Source organism: Triticum urartu, chromosome 5A, assembly GCF_056163025.1.
Source record: "Triticum urartu cultivar PI428250 chromosome 5A, HENAU_Tu73, whole genome shotgun sequence".
Classification (NCBI taxonomy): Eukaryota; Viridiplantae; Streptophyta; class Magnoliopsida; order Poales; family Poaceae; genus Triticum; species Triticum urartu.
This window is the reverse complement of record NC_141877.1, coordinates 139,792,308-139,808,698: the sequence shown is the minus strand read 5'-3', so window position 1 is coordinate 139,808,698 and position 16,391 is coordinate 139,792,308. Positions and strand designations below refer to the sequence as shown.

General features: G+C 42.7%; 1 protein-coding gene across 1 annotated transcript; it reads left to right on the top strand.

Moving 5' to 3' along the window:
• The first annotated feature begins 5,084 nt into the window (after positions 1 to 5,084).
• On the top strand, positions 5,085 to 5,748 carry LOC125508193 (glutaredoxin-C15-like). The gene has a single exon (XM_048672800.1). It carries the CDS (start codon positions 5,220 to 5,222, stop codon positions 5,532 to 5,534), a length of 315 nt encoding a protein of 104 aa, XP_048528757.1. The 5' UTR covers positions 5,085 to 5,219; the 3' UTR covers positions 5,535 to 5,748.
• Positions 5,749 to 16,391: the final 10,643 nt, after the last annotated feature.

Here is a 16,391-nt window from a genome sequence, read left to right as displayed (position 1 = left end):
GAAAGTATTCACCGCACAAGCTTCGGGACTGCCGGGGAAGCTGCGATGGACATACCCGAAAGTAAGTAGTACTAGCTAGCTAGTTCCGCGCATCTCAATCCCGTTGATTCTAGCTACTTTCATCAATGTCATTTATAATGCTTCATTATCAGTTTGATTGACCTCTATTTCTCGTAAAGTGCTTGTGGCAGGAATAAGGGAATGATTTCTGTGGATACTACGTTTGCGAGTTCATCTACAACGCGACTTGCAAAGATAAGCGGGGCTACTCTAAAAGACAATTTGATATGCGTAAGCAATAATATTCACAATTTCATTTTATTACACCATCATTTATGTTGAGTTTCATTCATATATATGTATTAACCCCCTTCTTCAAATTAGACGTGGGAGATGCGGAATGAACTCCTACCAGAAGATTGCATGAAAGCAATTCAAGAGGAATTAGCGGGATTCTTCCTTGACCACATCATCAATAAAGACGGAGAATACCATGTGGAACTTGATTTCAGATGCTAGGGGATTGTAACAGATCTTACATATTGTATATGTATGTAGCCAGTAACATCGGATAGATAATACGAAAACTTATTGTTCAACCAATCTGTCGGAGAAGGAGATCGATCACTTCTCTCGGTATGCATGACGAACTTCTGTACTTAATGGTTTCCTTCATTTTCTTACTAGCTAGTGTGTCGAGGGCCTCTCTATACGTATAGTACGGAGCGTCGACCAAGCACGGAGATAAGATAGGACACTTGTCTCTATTAATTAATTAGCAACCTAACACAATATATGAAACACCTTAATTAACCATACAAAACCCCCAAATCCACCCCCCTTTCAGAAAAAAAAAACAAAACCCTTAGCCCCTGAACAGTTGACGTGTGGATGCCTATTGGTCCCGGTTGGTGCCACCAACTGGGACTAAAGGACCTCCTGCCTGGGCTCGCCACAGCGGCCACGTGGAGGCCCATCTGTCCCGGTTCGTATAAGAACCGAGACTAAAGGCCAAGGGCATTAGTAACGACCCTTTAGTCCCGGTTCTGCAACCGGGACAGATGGGCCTTATGAATCAGGACAAATGGCCCTTTTTCTACTAGTGGTTCCATCCGGAAACACATTTCAAATTATTTACTTTCATTGGTCATGAACATTTTTCAGAAAGGAGGTTGAAGATAGTCAAGCGATGCACACAGTCATATTATTATATTATTCAACAATGTCGTACAACACAAAACATCAATCCTTCCGAATCGACGTTCTATGTGACAAAAGTCACTCCACCTACAAACTTGATGATAGCAGTGGTCATGATCAGGGACGCATACCCTGACCTCATCCCTACACATACCATCTAAAACCGGAGCATGGTGCAGCACACTCTTAGCGCACACTGCATGTGCACGCTCCTAAAGTCGTCGCCGCTTTCTTCCACAAACCCATCTTTGCTACAGGGGTCAATGAAATAATCTTCTCATGCCTGCCGCGAGTGCCACCATGACACCACATAGCGCCACCGTTTTGCACTTGTCCATCCTGAAAAGCCCATCAGCGAGACCCGGCTACAGCACGCCACTAAGACTCGCCGACTTCGACTCGGAAGACAACGCCGCTGCACCTCATGAAACTTCCGGATCACACATGCTCTAAAAAGACGATGGCCCCAGGATGGAGAACGACGCCACACACCACCATCGTCTGATCCACGAGACCGAGATCTAGGGTTTCCCCATAGTAGCGTGGGCGGTAAGACGACAACTCCAACAATGATGCCTCCAACAAGCCAGAATGACGCAGATACGTTGCCATCATCCGCCATGACCGAAGTTGGCATGGTTTTCACCGGAAGCGACACCTCCCCGAGCCCACATCTAGATTGCGATACACAAACCCCAGAGGGCTATGGATCTCTGAATCATGCGTCATCGACGCCGGAGAATGCTCCGACCGCCACGTGCCTCCAGCGATGTACCAGGGAACTGGATCCCTTGATCTGCCGCCCTAGTCATCGCCACATGAAGCCACCTCTTGGCCCGCCATCCCTGACGGAGGGAATGCCTCCGCCGACGTGTCCGGAGCCGCTGCTTCGGGGCCCTTGAGTCATAGATCTCTGCCGAGGCCTCCACCCCCTCGTTGTCGTCGGACGGGATGCCGCACCGCCTGGAGGAGCAGCCGTGGCAGTCAGATCTCGTGCTGCCACACACCTCCCCTCCAGGAAGCTGCGCCATGGCCGCTGGACGCAAGACCCACGATGTCCCCTTCACCGGTGGCGTGCAGGGGGTATCCCGGCGGCCACCTCTAGGTACGGCGAGGGGAGAGGAAAGGGCGGAGGGGGTGGCGGTGATGGGAACTAGGGTTAGCCCCCCGGTCGCCCTGGAGGTGACACGAGGGACTCGGGGAAGTAGAGTATCCATACTTTTTAATATGAAAATCTCAAATTAACCTAGTGACCTTACGCATTTTTGTTTCCTTCCCAATACTTGACTTGAGATGTTTTACTAGGTAGCTAGATATAGAAATGAATTAGGATAACTTGATTAATTACATATTAAAGTTTACAAAAATGGTTAAGACGTAGTGCTACTTTCTTAGCCATGCTAGCTAGCAATTTGTTCATGCATCGAAGATGAGATAGAGAAGTAGATGGATATAAAGGCGTGCACATGATAGATATGCATGCATAGATATATTATGATCTCGATCACAACATCCCATTTGCAGAGTAAAACAGGGGATATGCCGCGCACGGACCATCCTCCATCGTCTCGATATTTTTTGTTCTTATCAAAATTTATCTCATTCAAAGTATTATGTTTGTTTTCTTTCTTGTTTCAGCGTGTGTCATCATGTTTCATTGTGTACCAATAAAAAAGAATGCACTTGTTTTTTTTATCAGTTTTGCTGATACACAATGATACATCAAACTACACTTTGAAATGAGAAGAAAAATCAAATGTAATGCTTTGAAACAAGACAAATTCTGAAAACAGTAAGCAAAGTAGCATGAATCTCAAAGTAACCACGGACGGTGAATCCGTGTGGATCTGTGCACGGTAGAATTACTTTTCTCCATATATACGCTGTATATAAACTCTAAGCTGTTGAGATTCGGGACAGCAAGGCAAGCAATGAAGAACAGTTGCACAAGAGGGAAATTAAGATGATCAAATGCCTCGAACATTTGGTGACTATCTATACTTTATGTGTTTTTCATCTGCGTGCGTATCAACGGCTTTATCTGAAAGATTCTGATAAAACCACAAATGGAATGTGTGGTTAGATAAGATCAAGCAAGGTATCTAGCCTTAGGCAATGGCGTGGCTTGCTGGGTGCCACATTGTGAGCATTTTTGTTTTGTTTTTGCGAGAGTCTATTGTAATACATGGTAGCAAGAGGTCTCTATCTCTATGCATGTGGCATGATTACTTTAGTTTTGACTTTCCTTTCCTTGTTTTAAAATATGTCTTTTTGTGATGTTTCTTTTATTTTCTTTCTTTTTGGCATAACTTGATTTAGTGCCTGTGCATATGATGACTAGTCGACCAATGCAATGTGGTACACATCTATTCGTTTGTGTAACATGTTGTACGATTGATTCTAATTTGGACATATACCCGCTTCCGCTTTTCGTTGTGCGTCACTGTTCTGGATTTTGTTTATATCTTGAGAATATTATAAGGTACATATATTATATAAAATTAATCAATTATAACTTATGAATTACTCCAGTTCTGATACACCCTATTCTAACAGAGGAAGCTCAACATTAACTGAAAAAATAAGATTTGAATGGCAAAAACAATACAATTCCGCCCTCTCGGTTCAATTATAGAAAGCAACTCTTTTTTACATTATGTACGTATCTACGCAAACTCACTAGAAATACTAATTTAAATGTTATACTTAAGTGCATGAAAAGCTGAATAACTATATCAACATCCAATGCTGTCGTATGTGGACCAGGGATATGAAAAAGATTAGGGGATCTTTCAAACTTTGGTGGGATTCCATATTTTTCGGTGATTGGCATCCAAAATATTCCCACTAAATCTTGTTATCCCTCATCCAGTATGCATGCAATGTCCGCTACCCTTTCATCAAATGGACATATGCATATCATAATATAATTCACAAGGGTGTTATGTTCCATGGAGGTACATATTTTTTATGTCTTGTGGAGCATTCGAAAATTGTCCAATTTCCGTCGTTGCAAAACCTTTTTTTCCCCTTGAATTTCCAAGTTTGAATAACAACTAGATCAATAAGACCTGATCAACCCTGCAAAAAAAGAGACCTGATCAGTTGTATGACATAAGGGTGATATCACTAAAAAGTGGTTTTGAGTACAAATAAAAAGTTTGAACTTTCAGTGTTACTTAGCCACATTTAAGTAGTTTAATTGTTGATCAAACTTCAATTTTCGTATCAGTGTGGCTGATTGATATGTTTGCATCACAGGAAGTAGTTTTGGACAAGAATGATTGGATCACTATGAAACAGGTGGGACACCTATAATATCATTATCTGAGATTTACATCAAGAACTAAAATGTCCATTTGAAGGAGAAAAGAGATTGGGAAGAAGACAATAATGTATCTTCCAAGCAAGAAGATTAGTGGAGCCTGGCTTTCGGTCGTGTAAGCTACCTGGTAGCACTAGAGCTGCATGCATGCGGTAGATGGAAGGAGGAAGAGCGGTGGAAGAGATGAGCTAGCATTTCTGTTAATGGGTCAGGTCTAAATTCAAGTCTTGTTTCTTTTCCCTGGAAATAGGTTTTATCCTTGTAATTTCTGAATTCTGAGCATTATATAAGTTTTATTTCCGTAAGGAAAATGGACCCGGGGAGCTTTTTATCCCTATTTTTTTTGTTGCATAAGGCAATGAGCCGTTGTTATACTAACAGTCATATGACAAGTGACAGAGATACCCCACGGTGGTCACTTTGAGCGTGCTATGCACACGTCGAGGATTCTTATGCCACCCGCCTCTCGCTCGCCTCGTCTCTCTCTCTCTCTCTCTCTCTCTCTCTCTCTCTCTCATGCGCTATAAAAGGAGGGCCTCGCACCATACTCTAAACACATCATACACAAGGCAAAACCACTAAGTAACACTAGCTTTCTTTCTCTGAGAAAAACACTAGATTTCTTTCTCAGAGAAAAACACCAGCTTTCCAACTAGGTCCTTTCACAATCCATCAAGAAGATCGACGAGAAAATATGGAGAGGGTGACGAGGCTATCGACGGAGAAGGCAGTGGTGATCTTCACGCCGAGCAACGACTGCCCAATGAGCTACACAGTGACGACCCTCTTCTCTGGCCTCGGCGTTTGCGCGGCCGTGCACGAGCTGGACAAGGACCCCCGGGGCCGTGACATGGAGCGCGACCTCGCCCGTCGCCTGGGCCGCACGCCGGCCGTCCCGGCCGTCTTCATCGGCGGCAAGCTCGTCGGTTCCACCGACAGGGTCATGTCGCTGCACCTTGGTGGGAAGCTGGTGCCCATGCTCAAGGCCGCCGGGGCGATCTGGCTCTGAGCCTGAGAGGCTGAGAGAAGCATCAAGTTAACTCCCACGTATAAGTACCGTTTATAATCAAATTTTTACACTGCATGCATGCGCGCGTAGAGAGGTTTGGTTTGTATTTTGCCTACTAAACCATCCTCACATGAGTACGTAATGAAGACGGGAGCACCAGAAGTTTTGGCCTCTATCGATAAGGGAATGACAAAGCTGCGTATCTTTATGAGAAGTGGACTTTTTCCCATTGCACCACGTTTTCAGGCTAATCTTTTCAGCACCGAGTTTACGTTTTGAAACCATTCACAAATAATGAACTCGTTCACAAATGGCCACGGCAGCGGCCAATCTCTTTGAACCTCGAGTTTTTTTTTCACTTCTTTTTCTCCCTAAAAACCGGTCGGCAGAGTCTCCAAATTCATTACTAAATTCTAACTTTGCCCGCAAAATAACATTTGCCGAGTTCCATGATAAAACACTAGTCAAAAGAACAGCACTCTGACAAATCGCATGTTTGCCGAGTTCCTGCCATATGGCACTGGGACAAACACAAATTTTGCCAAGTTTCTACCACGCTACTGGAATCCGGACTTCACCGAGTTCAATTCATCCGGAGCCGAGTTGTTGATAATTGAGCTCCACAGTGACGCGCAACTCAGCAGACTTCACTGTTGGCCTAGTGCGAGGAAAAACGGGCTCGGCGAACGAAAGAAACTCAGCAGTGTCGCATATTCGCCGAGTTCTGCCGGATATAAACTCGGCAGTGCCTGCAGATGGCCCCCACAGACTACCAGGCCAGATGTGACGGCGATCTATGTTTGTGGGGTTTTCACTAACGGAAACTCAGCCAAAAAAAAACTACTTTTCATTACGAAATTTCAACGTTCACTTCTATGGCGAGCACTCGTGGAGAAAAATCTGACATAGATCTGACAAGAGGGCCCGCGGGGTACCTGGCAATGGCTATTTGACGCACGGTTGGGATTCCTATGCCGAGTCCTAAAACACGGCAAAGGGCATACCCTTGGTCTCCCCGCCCATATTAAATGTGGGGGTGTGCGCACTCCTGGCAACCGCAAAAGCACTCGCCCACCCCGGTCGTCTCCCTCCTCCGATGCACCTCCTCCGCCGCACGGCCTCCTCCTCTCTCCCCGCCGTCGCTCCATGGAACCCACAGCATGCGTTGTGCCAACAGATCCTGCGATCGTCGTAGTAGCTGTTGCGCCTACGGCCCCCATGGCCAGCGCAGCCGCAGCCACAGGCAATCCCCCCCCTCCCCCCGGTCGCACCGGGACCGTCATCTGCATCCACAAAGAGGAGCGCGTGAGGTGAGTTCTTCATCACCCTTTTTGCTGTTTTTTATTTTGATTAAATGCATGCATGTTTATTTGTTAAATATACATGATATGTGTAGCAAATGCTAGTAGAAAATTGTTAAAATGCTAGTTGGAACCAAATTGTTTATTTGTTAAAATGCTAGTTAGAAGCAAACTGTTTATTTGTTAAAACAATTAAGTTAGATATGATTCATGCATGATGTTTATTTGTTACCAATATTGATAGAAACAAGTTAGTTGCAGCTATATATAGTTTGTTAATTGTTAGATAGTTAGCAAGATATTTACAACTACTGATGAGTTTTAAAAAGGAAGCACAACCATGGCCTGGAAAGGGCCACAGATTGTCGATTGCTCCAGCGATGATGACACCCGCAACCCTGGTATAAGCAAGGATTCGAGTGCGCCGATGCCGTCCTCCGTCCTCTACACTTCCGACGACCTCGTCCTTATTGAGGTCATGGAAGGGCTGAAGGACCCCTCTAAGACCGACTCGGAGTTGAATTATCCCGAGTCAGAGGAGGAGGACGACGGCAACAGAGACGACGTTGACTAGTCGAGGGCTAGGACTAGGCGTCGTCTCTCGGACGATGGCCAGAAGAGGCATCCAAGAAGAAGAAGGACTAGACACTACAAAACGCCGACTGTTTAGTGATGTTTCACTTGTGTCACGTAAAACAATTTTTCGTCACCAAAAATGCCCTGATGAAATTTTTCGACCGTCACCCCCACCATCACTAAAGCGCTGGCATAGAAAATAAATTCTGGACGGTACCACTTTTTCCATCACGCAAGATCATGTCTTAGGTGAAGAACCCAAATTTGTCACTAACGGCCATTTTCGGTGACAGCCCAGACTGTCACCTATGGTTGGCCAATGTATCACATAAGATCATTTTTTGTGACGATAATCCGTCACCAGTAACCGGTCTATGGGTTTGACAGGTCAAATATTTTGACACATGGGGCCCACACTTGCTGGTGTGGTTGCTTCCATGTGGGTCCGCTGTAGGTTTTATCACCGACGGTGCCCGTTAGTAATAAGTCGGCATTAGTTTTGACCGGTCAACAACGCTGTCATATGGGCCCAAAAGATGCTGACATGGCTTCTTACATGTGGGACCATACATGGGTGACATGGCTACTTACATGTGGGTCCATACACTAGTGAGGACATCCATAATCTTCATAGTTTGTAGACTCTAATAATTTGTTTTATATTTGACTTTGCTGCCAAATTGGAATAAAATTCATAATGTGCTCTCATAGCTTAGATTCAAAATTTGCGACATTACAAATAAGAAACATGGGACAAAGTATTGCACAACAAAATAAGACACTTGTCAGCTTCAACTACATCTTGCTGCTCTCGAATGGCCTTGATGACAGCTTTAGTTCTTCTTGCAGGTCTAATAGGGCATTACAACTTCTTAATTGCTGTCTACCAGTTCATCATTTTGCTCTGGCAGGGCCTTCTTATCAGATTCAACTTCTTGTTGCTGCTCTGCCAGGGTCGCCTTGATAGCTTCAAGTTCTTCTTGCTGCTTTTCTAGGGCCTTCTTGACAACTTCAAGGTCTTCCTGCTACTCTGGCAGGGCCTCCTTGGCAGGTTCAGGCTCTTCATGTTGCTCTACTAGGGCCTTGTTGACAACTTCAAGGATTTCCCACTGCTATGGCATGGCCTCCTTACTAGCATCAGGCTATTGATGCTGCTATGCCAGGGCCTCCTTGCCAGTTTTTGCCTCTTCCTATACCTCTTCTAGGGCCTCCTTCCCAACTATAGCCTCTTCATGCTGATATGATACGTCCCTATTGACAGCTTCAGGCTCTTCATGTTGATCTACTAGGGCCTTCTTGACAACTTTAGGCTCTTGTTCCTCTAGCAGGTCATTCCTGAATGCTACTGGTTATTTGTGTTGCATCTTGATAGGTCCAATTTCTTCATACTGGCCTACTAGACTTGCATTCAGCTCAGCATTTGTGAATTCCAATTCTCCCTACAAAAATCATATATCCAGGTTATTGGTTTGGTTTAATATTTAGATATTGCACAACTCCAAAATATTAATGCATTTGCGACAATATACAGTGGCAAGGGAAACAAACACAGTATATGGATTTGAATATCCTATTTAAATAACTATTCAGAGGGTAAAAAGTACGCTGACTAACCAGTTCAACCCATTTTTCTATTCGATGTGCCTGCACTTTCCATAACGGTCATTTGTCCTTCATTTTTGTTATAAAAAATGCCTGCTATGATGTAATTCAACATATTAGATTATAATCTACATTTTGCACTACCTTTGAATGTAAAATTACATAAACATATTGTCACCAGAGTTGAAGAGTTTTCCTTCTTGTTGTCCTATAGATGTCTAACCAAATTTGCAAAATAGACCAGCTCCTCGACTACTGATTCAAATTTATCGTCATAGTGCATCGCTTCTTTGGTTTGAGACCCGTTATCCTTCTTGGTGACAGCTCCAATCCTGTTAGTGAGCTTTTGGTAGTTGATGTAAAACAATGATGAAAATACGTACGTACTTGCTATTGTATAATGTAATTAAACTAGTACTTTGTATAGTATCAACACAACTTACGCGGCATGTCTCACGACTCACCCAAAAGCTACCTTTATAACTACCTAGTTACGGAGTAGTGTTTGATAGACCCTAAGTGAGTCGATCCTCATCCTGAGAACATGTGAGGACCTCGGGTCTAGGACATGGCATATAAATTGTACTTGAGACTAATAGATGATAATATCTCGCTGCATCCCAAAGTGGGTCTGTCCGATTGGGTGATCTCCATCCCCGAGTCCATACTATCGGTTTAGCATCTCTATGCCCATGACTTGTGAAACATAGTCATCAACCGAATCATATACTAATCAATGGGTATGTGTCCACATAACCTTATCAACTCGGGACCACTAGAACAATCATCATGCAATATATAGTTTCACAAATAAGTTACATACTTATTCATACGTATAATTGATGATCTTCAAGGACATAGAAATGATTCATGAATACATAGGGAAATCTAATCATCACATGATTGCCTCTAGGGCATATCTCGGACAAGGACATAACCACTAAATCAGAATAAGATACTAACAAAGTTTGTACAAATAATTTCCATGTCAAAAAAAAGTTTGGACAAACAAGAAGCTCATAAATAAAGTAGAAGGACTAACTAGATGGTAGTTAAGATCTTATCACATTGCATTTAATTAGAAAATCCTAACCATGCTAGAACCCTAGATAGAATGACCAGTAGTCTTAACCCGGAAAAAAACCCTAAAAGTTAGTACTAGTATAGGTAACACAATCTTAGATTGCATCTCTAACTCAAGAAGGAACTAGATGCACAGATCTAGACGCATGTGTAGATTTGATGTGGGGAGGGGTGTGACCTCATCACTTAAGGTGACGTACTTGAGTACTTTTATCATTAGAGTGGATGGAGTACAACGGAATCTCTCGGTCATATCATGTGACGCGAGGGGATCGAATGGTTTATAGTGGCATAGCTAGAGCCGCTGGAGGGGGGGAGTCAAGGATCTAGGTTAGAAGAGAGAGACAAGGAGGCGCTTTGTTTCTTGGAAGGATATGTGTCCATGGTTAAAAGTATAAGTTGTATTTAAGGAGGGGTGGGGTTAACCGAGCGGACCTTTCAAACGTACTTAAGGGAAGGAACATGTTTTAGGGAAAGGCTAGTTTGAGGGAATGCTATTCTGAGGCAAATTCAAGTAGGAGGGAAGGATTTTTTTAGGGAAATGCTAGTTGGAGGGAACGCTATTTTTAAGGGAAAGGCTGGTTGGAGGGAACACTATTTCTGAGGGAAAGTCATGTACGATGGAAGAATCACACGTACATGTGTTAAGTTGTACCATGTTAGAGGACTGGGACGCAAGATATATTTGTTATTTTGCATTTAACTTCGGCAGTCACTACAAAAAAACACTTTCATGGTGATACACATTTGTCACACTAGGTCATGTTTACTGTCATACATGTACATCCACGATGATTGTATGATAGAATCAATATAGTCATATATGTGTAGAAGTGTTCCATGATAATAATACATTTATCATCACATAAGTGTTCACTTCCGTGATGATAAATGGTGCATCATGCAAGTGATTTCGTCAAGGGTAAACGATGCATGGCAGCCACCATAGTGGGTCGTCGTTAAGCTATCATTAGCCGGTTTTGGATCCGATACCCATTAATAACCCCGGCCAATGATTACACGTGGCAATTTCTCATTCGCCAACTGAACCATGTGTTAGCTCTACCTTGTGATAGGTGTCGCACATCCAACAGACGATATCTGTATATGAAAAGGTGACACATGGCATGGCCCAACGATGGCCGTTTAATTAAAAGGCCGACCAAATCAGAGGCCCAAAAGATTTAGGCTAAAGTTAGCGGGCTAGCCCACTAACGACATGCTTGGACGTGGCTAGTCGGCAGTTTTGGCCCTTTAATAGTATGCTATGTATATGGGCCAAACTATGTCCCGGTGAGTTTCGGTCTATTAGGGACCCGTGGAGGAATTGGGCTATCTTCTTCCATGTGAGCTTTTCGGCCTGTTCCCGTACATTTTAGAGTTGGGTGAATTCCATCCTGGTGTGTCTTTCGACATGTTATCGATCGACGCTATACCTGGACCATTTGTTGCCTGGCGTAACAATCAGCCTCTTAATGGACCATACTCACCATGTCACAACTCTGGCCCATTCTCATGAGATATGTTGGCACATTTATGACATGTGCTAGATTTTGGCCTATCAACGACACGCCTTGTAATTTGTCCCTCTAGCCTAAGATAGATGTCAGCCTACTAACGTCCCATGGGCTCTTTGACACATCTCAGCCCAATCATCATTTCGGCCTGTTAAGTGGCCTGCTATGTTCTAGCGCAACTAAACCCCGAGTTATGTTTTGGCCTGTTAACGACCCATAGTCTATGGGCCAAATAAGGCCGTTGGTTTATTTTGGCCTATTAACAAGCATTATTATGGCCCACATGCCATTTCTGCCACCTAACGACCCATAATTGTTATGGACCTCCTTAAGAACAGTGGGCCCATTTGATCCATTAAGGGCCAAGGTGGATTAGGATCCACTTATTATTTGTGGGCCGGCCCTATAACGATGTCACAGTAATGTATTATTTGTGGGCCGGCCCTATAACGGTGTCACAGTAACGTTTTGGCCTGTTGGTCACCTTCGATGTTTTTGGCCTTTTCAACAATAGCGTATACAGAACAAGTAAGAATTATCCTACTATAGAGAATCCCCTCAAAAAAACCTACACTATACAATAAAAAAATTACAACATACAAACTAAGAATAAGCCTACACTATACAATAAATAAATTACGGCATATTACATCCACTCGACATCAAAGTTCGCCATCAGTGATAATAAAGCACAACCAAATAGCAAATTACACACACTCGGCACATACACCTCATACATCATGGACACAAATCGAGACAACTTACCATGTGAATAATGGTCTTTTTAGAAAATAGTATTGCCTGGATTCATATAGCACGAACTGCACTCTGCTCAATCTCCACTTCCTTTCCGACTTCCACAGTCACTTGTTTGATTTCGGTGACTAATGCATCTGATTCCTGCATCTACCTTCTCAACATGTTGATTAACTCTTGGAGCGCATATGGATGGTATCTTTCCGACTCTACAAAATACTCTAGAATACCATCGCATCCAATTCCAAACCATTTTTGTTTGGTAACGGCCATGCCGCACTATTCTGAGAACTTTGTGTTGTTGTCACTTTATCCCAAAATATTTCTGTTAAAATACTTGACTTAGGGCAAAAATATAGTTAGAACAGTGAAGCGAGCAAGACAGACAAGCTTTTACATGGCAAACAGGACTAACAACAATGTACACGTCATGAAGCATAATAGTGTAGCGAACATGATGTTGGGGCCAAATCCAAAACATTGGCAGGCTACAAATTGAGACCACAAACAGCTACTGAACATTAGATCTATCTTGCGTATAAGCAAGCAGTTAGCCATTGTGTACCACATATTAACTAGCTGGAATATTGTGTGGCATGTCTCAAAAGAGTCTTAGGGAATATAATGAACTGCAGAGGGATTCATACAAACCCACTACAACAAGAAAAACTATGCAATCATTTGCTAACTCAGTCAGTTGCTGACAGGCAAGCAAAATACAGTATGGCTCAAACAAACAAGCAAATAAAATATGCCTCGGAGAAACAAGCAATTAAACTACTGTGTGTACGCGAATAGTTTAAGATTGTGAGCCTCGTATAAACTAGATTGTGAGCCTCATGTAGTACTAGTTGGTTAATGGACTTCAGAGCTGCAGGCACACTTTGCCAGAGAAATAAAGTGGTAAGATATTTAATTACGTCATCTAATAGTTATACAAGTATACTACATCAGGCAGCACAGTTTGGGCATCTCATTAATTGCAAGACAAACAAAGAAATTTAATTATGCCTCTAACAAACAAGAAATTGAAGTATTATTGTGTTGGCAGCACACATACATGCATGCCTCAATAACATCCTTGGTCTGGCTACATTTTAATCAACCGATGTCTCTTCTATATAGAATAAGTAATGTAACATCATTTGGCTTCTGTGAAGTATCTCGACCAGTATGTACTCAAGATCCTAGTAATTATAGGGAGACTAATGAAGTGAACATGCGTTTGGTTATGCCATGTATGACATCAAGATCTCTACCATAGCAGGAAGGAGTTACTCCTTCTGTTCACCATTATAAGATGTTTTGGATATTTAAATATAGACTACATCCATACTGAAATGAGTGAATAGACACATTAAAATATGTCTACATACATCTAATTTAGAAAAAAGTTAGAACATCTTATAATAGTGAGCAGAGGGAGTATTAATCAATTGCATTGACTGGGTTATAGGTGGAGAACCCTAGGCAAGCACAATGGCGGGCAAGTGGGATGTCCTAGTAATTAAAATGTAGTGACTTACCATAACTGGTTGTATAGGTGATACGTCTACAACATATCTATAATTTATAAAATATTCATGATGTTATATTATCATTCTTGGATGTTTTACAATCATTTTATAGCAACTTTATATCATTTTTTGGGACTAAACTATTGACATAGTGTGCAGTGCCTGTTGCTGTTTTTTGCTTGTTTTCACATCGCAGAAAATCAATACCAAACGGAATCCAAACGCAGCAAAACTTTTTGAAGAATTTTTATGGACCAGGAAACACAACTTGGGACAAAGAAGTACCAGAGGGTGTCCCGAGGGGGCACAACCCACCTGGGCGCGCCTAGGGGCCCAGGCATGCCCTAGTGGGTTGTGCCCACCTCGGTGGCCTCCCGCATTGCCTATTCGCCCTATAAATTCCCAAATATTCCAAAAACCCTAGGAGAGTCGATAGATCAGAAGTTCCGTCGCTGCAAGCCTCTATAGCCATTAAAAACCAATCTAGACCCCCTTTTGGCACTCCGCCGGAGGGGGAAATCATCACTGGTGGCCATCTTCATCATCCCGGCGTCCACCATGATGAGGAGGGAGTAGTCCACCCTTGGGGTTGAGGGTTTGTACCAGTAGCTATGTGTTTAATCTCTCTCTCTCTCGTGTTCTTGAGATGTCACGATCTTGATGTATCGCGGGCTTTGTTAATATAGTTGGATCATATGGTATTTTCCCCCTCTATCTTGTTGTGAATCGAGTTTTCCCTTTGAGATTTCATTTTATTGAATTGAATACTTTTATGGATTTGAGAGAACTTGATGTATCCCTACTACAAGATGCTACTAACGCGACACTACGATCAGAGACCATTTTACGAAACTATGTGCGATGCATTAATCACAAACGGTGATGTAAAAAACCCATCAAAAAAGATGCAAAACGTTTGCGATGAAGGATACATCAAACACGGTTCAGATTTTAGTTGTGTGTGCGATGCGGGGCATACGGTTTAGTTCAACTAACTGTTTGCGATGAGGAAGAAGAACAGAAACGGGCAGCCAGATGAAGGCGTGTGCGGTATACTGCATACAGTTCACTTGATTAACTATTTGTGATGAGGCGGAACAACAAAAATGGGCAACCAGATGAAGGTGTGTGCAATTGCGAGCATATGCTTCAGAAGGATTAACTGTTTGCGATTAGGCAACACAATAGAAATGGTCAGCCAATTCAAAGGATCTGCGATTGACGGCATACACTTCACACGGATGAACTGTTTGTGATTAGCCACAACAAATAGAAACAGTTCGATAGATCGACATGTGTGCGCTACACGGGCACACATTCTAATTAAAAGAAGCATGCGCGATGGTAATAACGAGCGCGCATGGTTGTTGGAACAAGACGTGTGCTGACATTGCCTATTGCGGTGTGCTACCTCTTGAGCACGCGTTGGTTTTCCCTTGAAGAGGAAAGGGTGATGCAACAAAGTAGCGTAAGTATTTCCCTTAGTTTTGAGAACTAAGGTCTCAATCCAGTAGGAGATAACACGCAAGTCACCTAGTACCTGCACAAACAATCAAGAACCTTGCAACCAACGCGAAAAAGTGGTTGTCAATCCCTTCACAGTCACTCGCAAAAGTGAGATCTGATAAAGATAGTAAGATAAATATTTTTGGTATTTTTGTTTTATAGATTGGAAAGTAAAGATATCAAAATAGTAAACGAGATGCGATGTAAATAAAAAGAGATGCAATATAATAAGAAAGAGACCGGGGGGCCATAGATTTCACTAGTGGCTTCTCTCATGATAGCATGTATTACAGCGGGTGAACAAATTACTGCTGAGCAATTGATAGAAGAGCGCATAGTTATGAGAATATCTAGGCAATGATCATGAATATAGGCATCACGTCCGTGTTAAGTAGACCAAAACGATTCTGCATCTACTACTATTACTCCACACATCGACCGCTATCCAGCATGCATCTAGAGTATTAAGTTCATAAGAATAGAGTAATGCATTAAGCAAGATGACATGATGTAGAGGGATAAACTCAAGCAATATGCTATAAACCCCATCTTTTTATCCTCGATGGCAACAATACAATATGTGGCTTGCTACCCCTACTTTCACTGGGAAAGGACACCGCAAGATTGAACCCATAGCTAAGCACTTCTCCCATTGCAAGAAAGATCAATCTAGTAGGCCAAACTAAACCAATAATTCGAAGAGACTTGCAAAGATATCAAATCATGCATATAAGAAATCAGAGAAAAACCAAATTTTATTCATAGATAAACTTGATCATAAATCCACAATTCATCGGATCGCGGCAAACACACCACAAAAAGTATTACATCGAATAGATCTCCAAGGACATCGAGGAGAACTTTGTATTGAGAACCAAAGAGAGAGAAGAAGCCATCTGGGTAATAACTATGGACCTGAAGGTCTATGGTAAACTTCCCACACATTATCGGAGAGGCTATGGTGTTGATGTAGAAGCCCTCCGTGATCGATTCCCCCTC

Bases quoted from the DNA above. Each gene is read 5' to 3' on its own strand.
- LOC125508193 (XM_048672800.1), top strand. From the start codon at position 5,220: ATGGAGAGGGTGACGAGGCTATCGACGGAGAAGGCAGTGGTGATCTTC.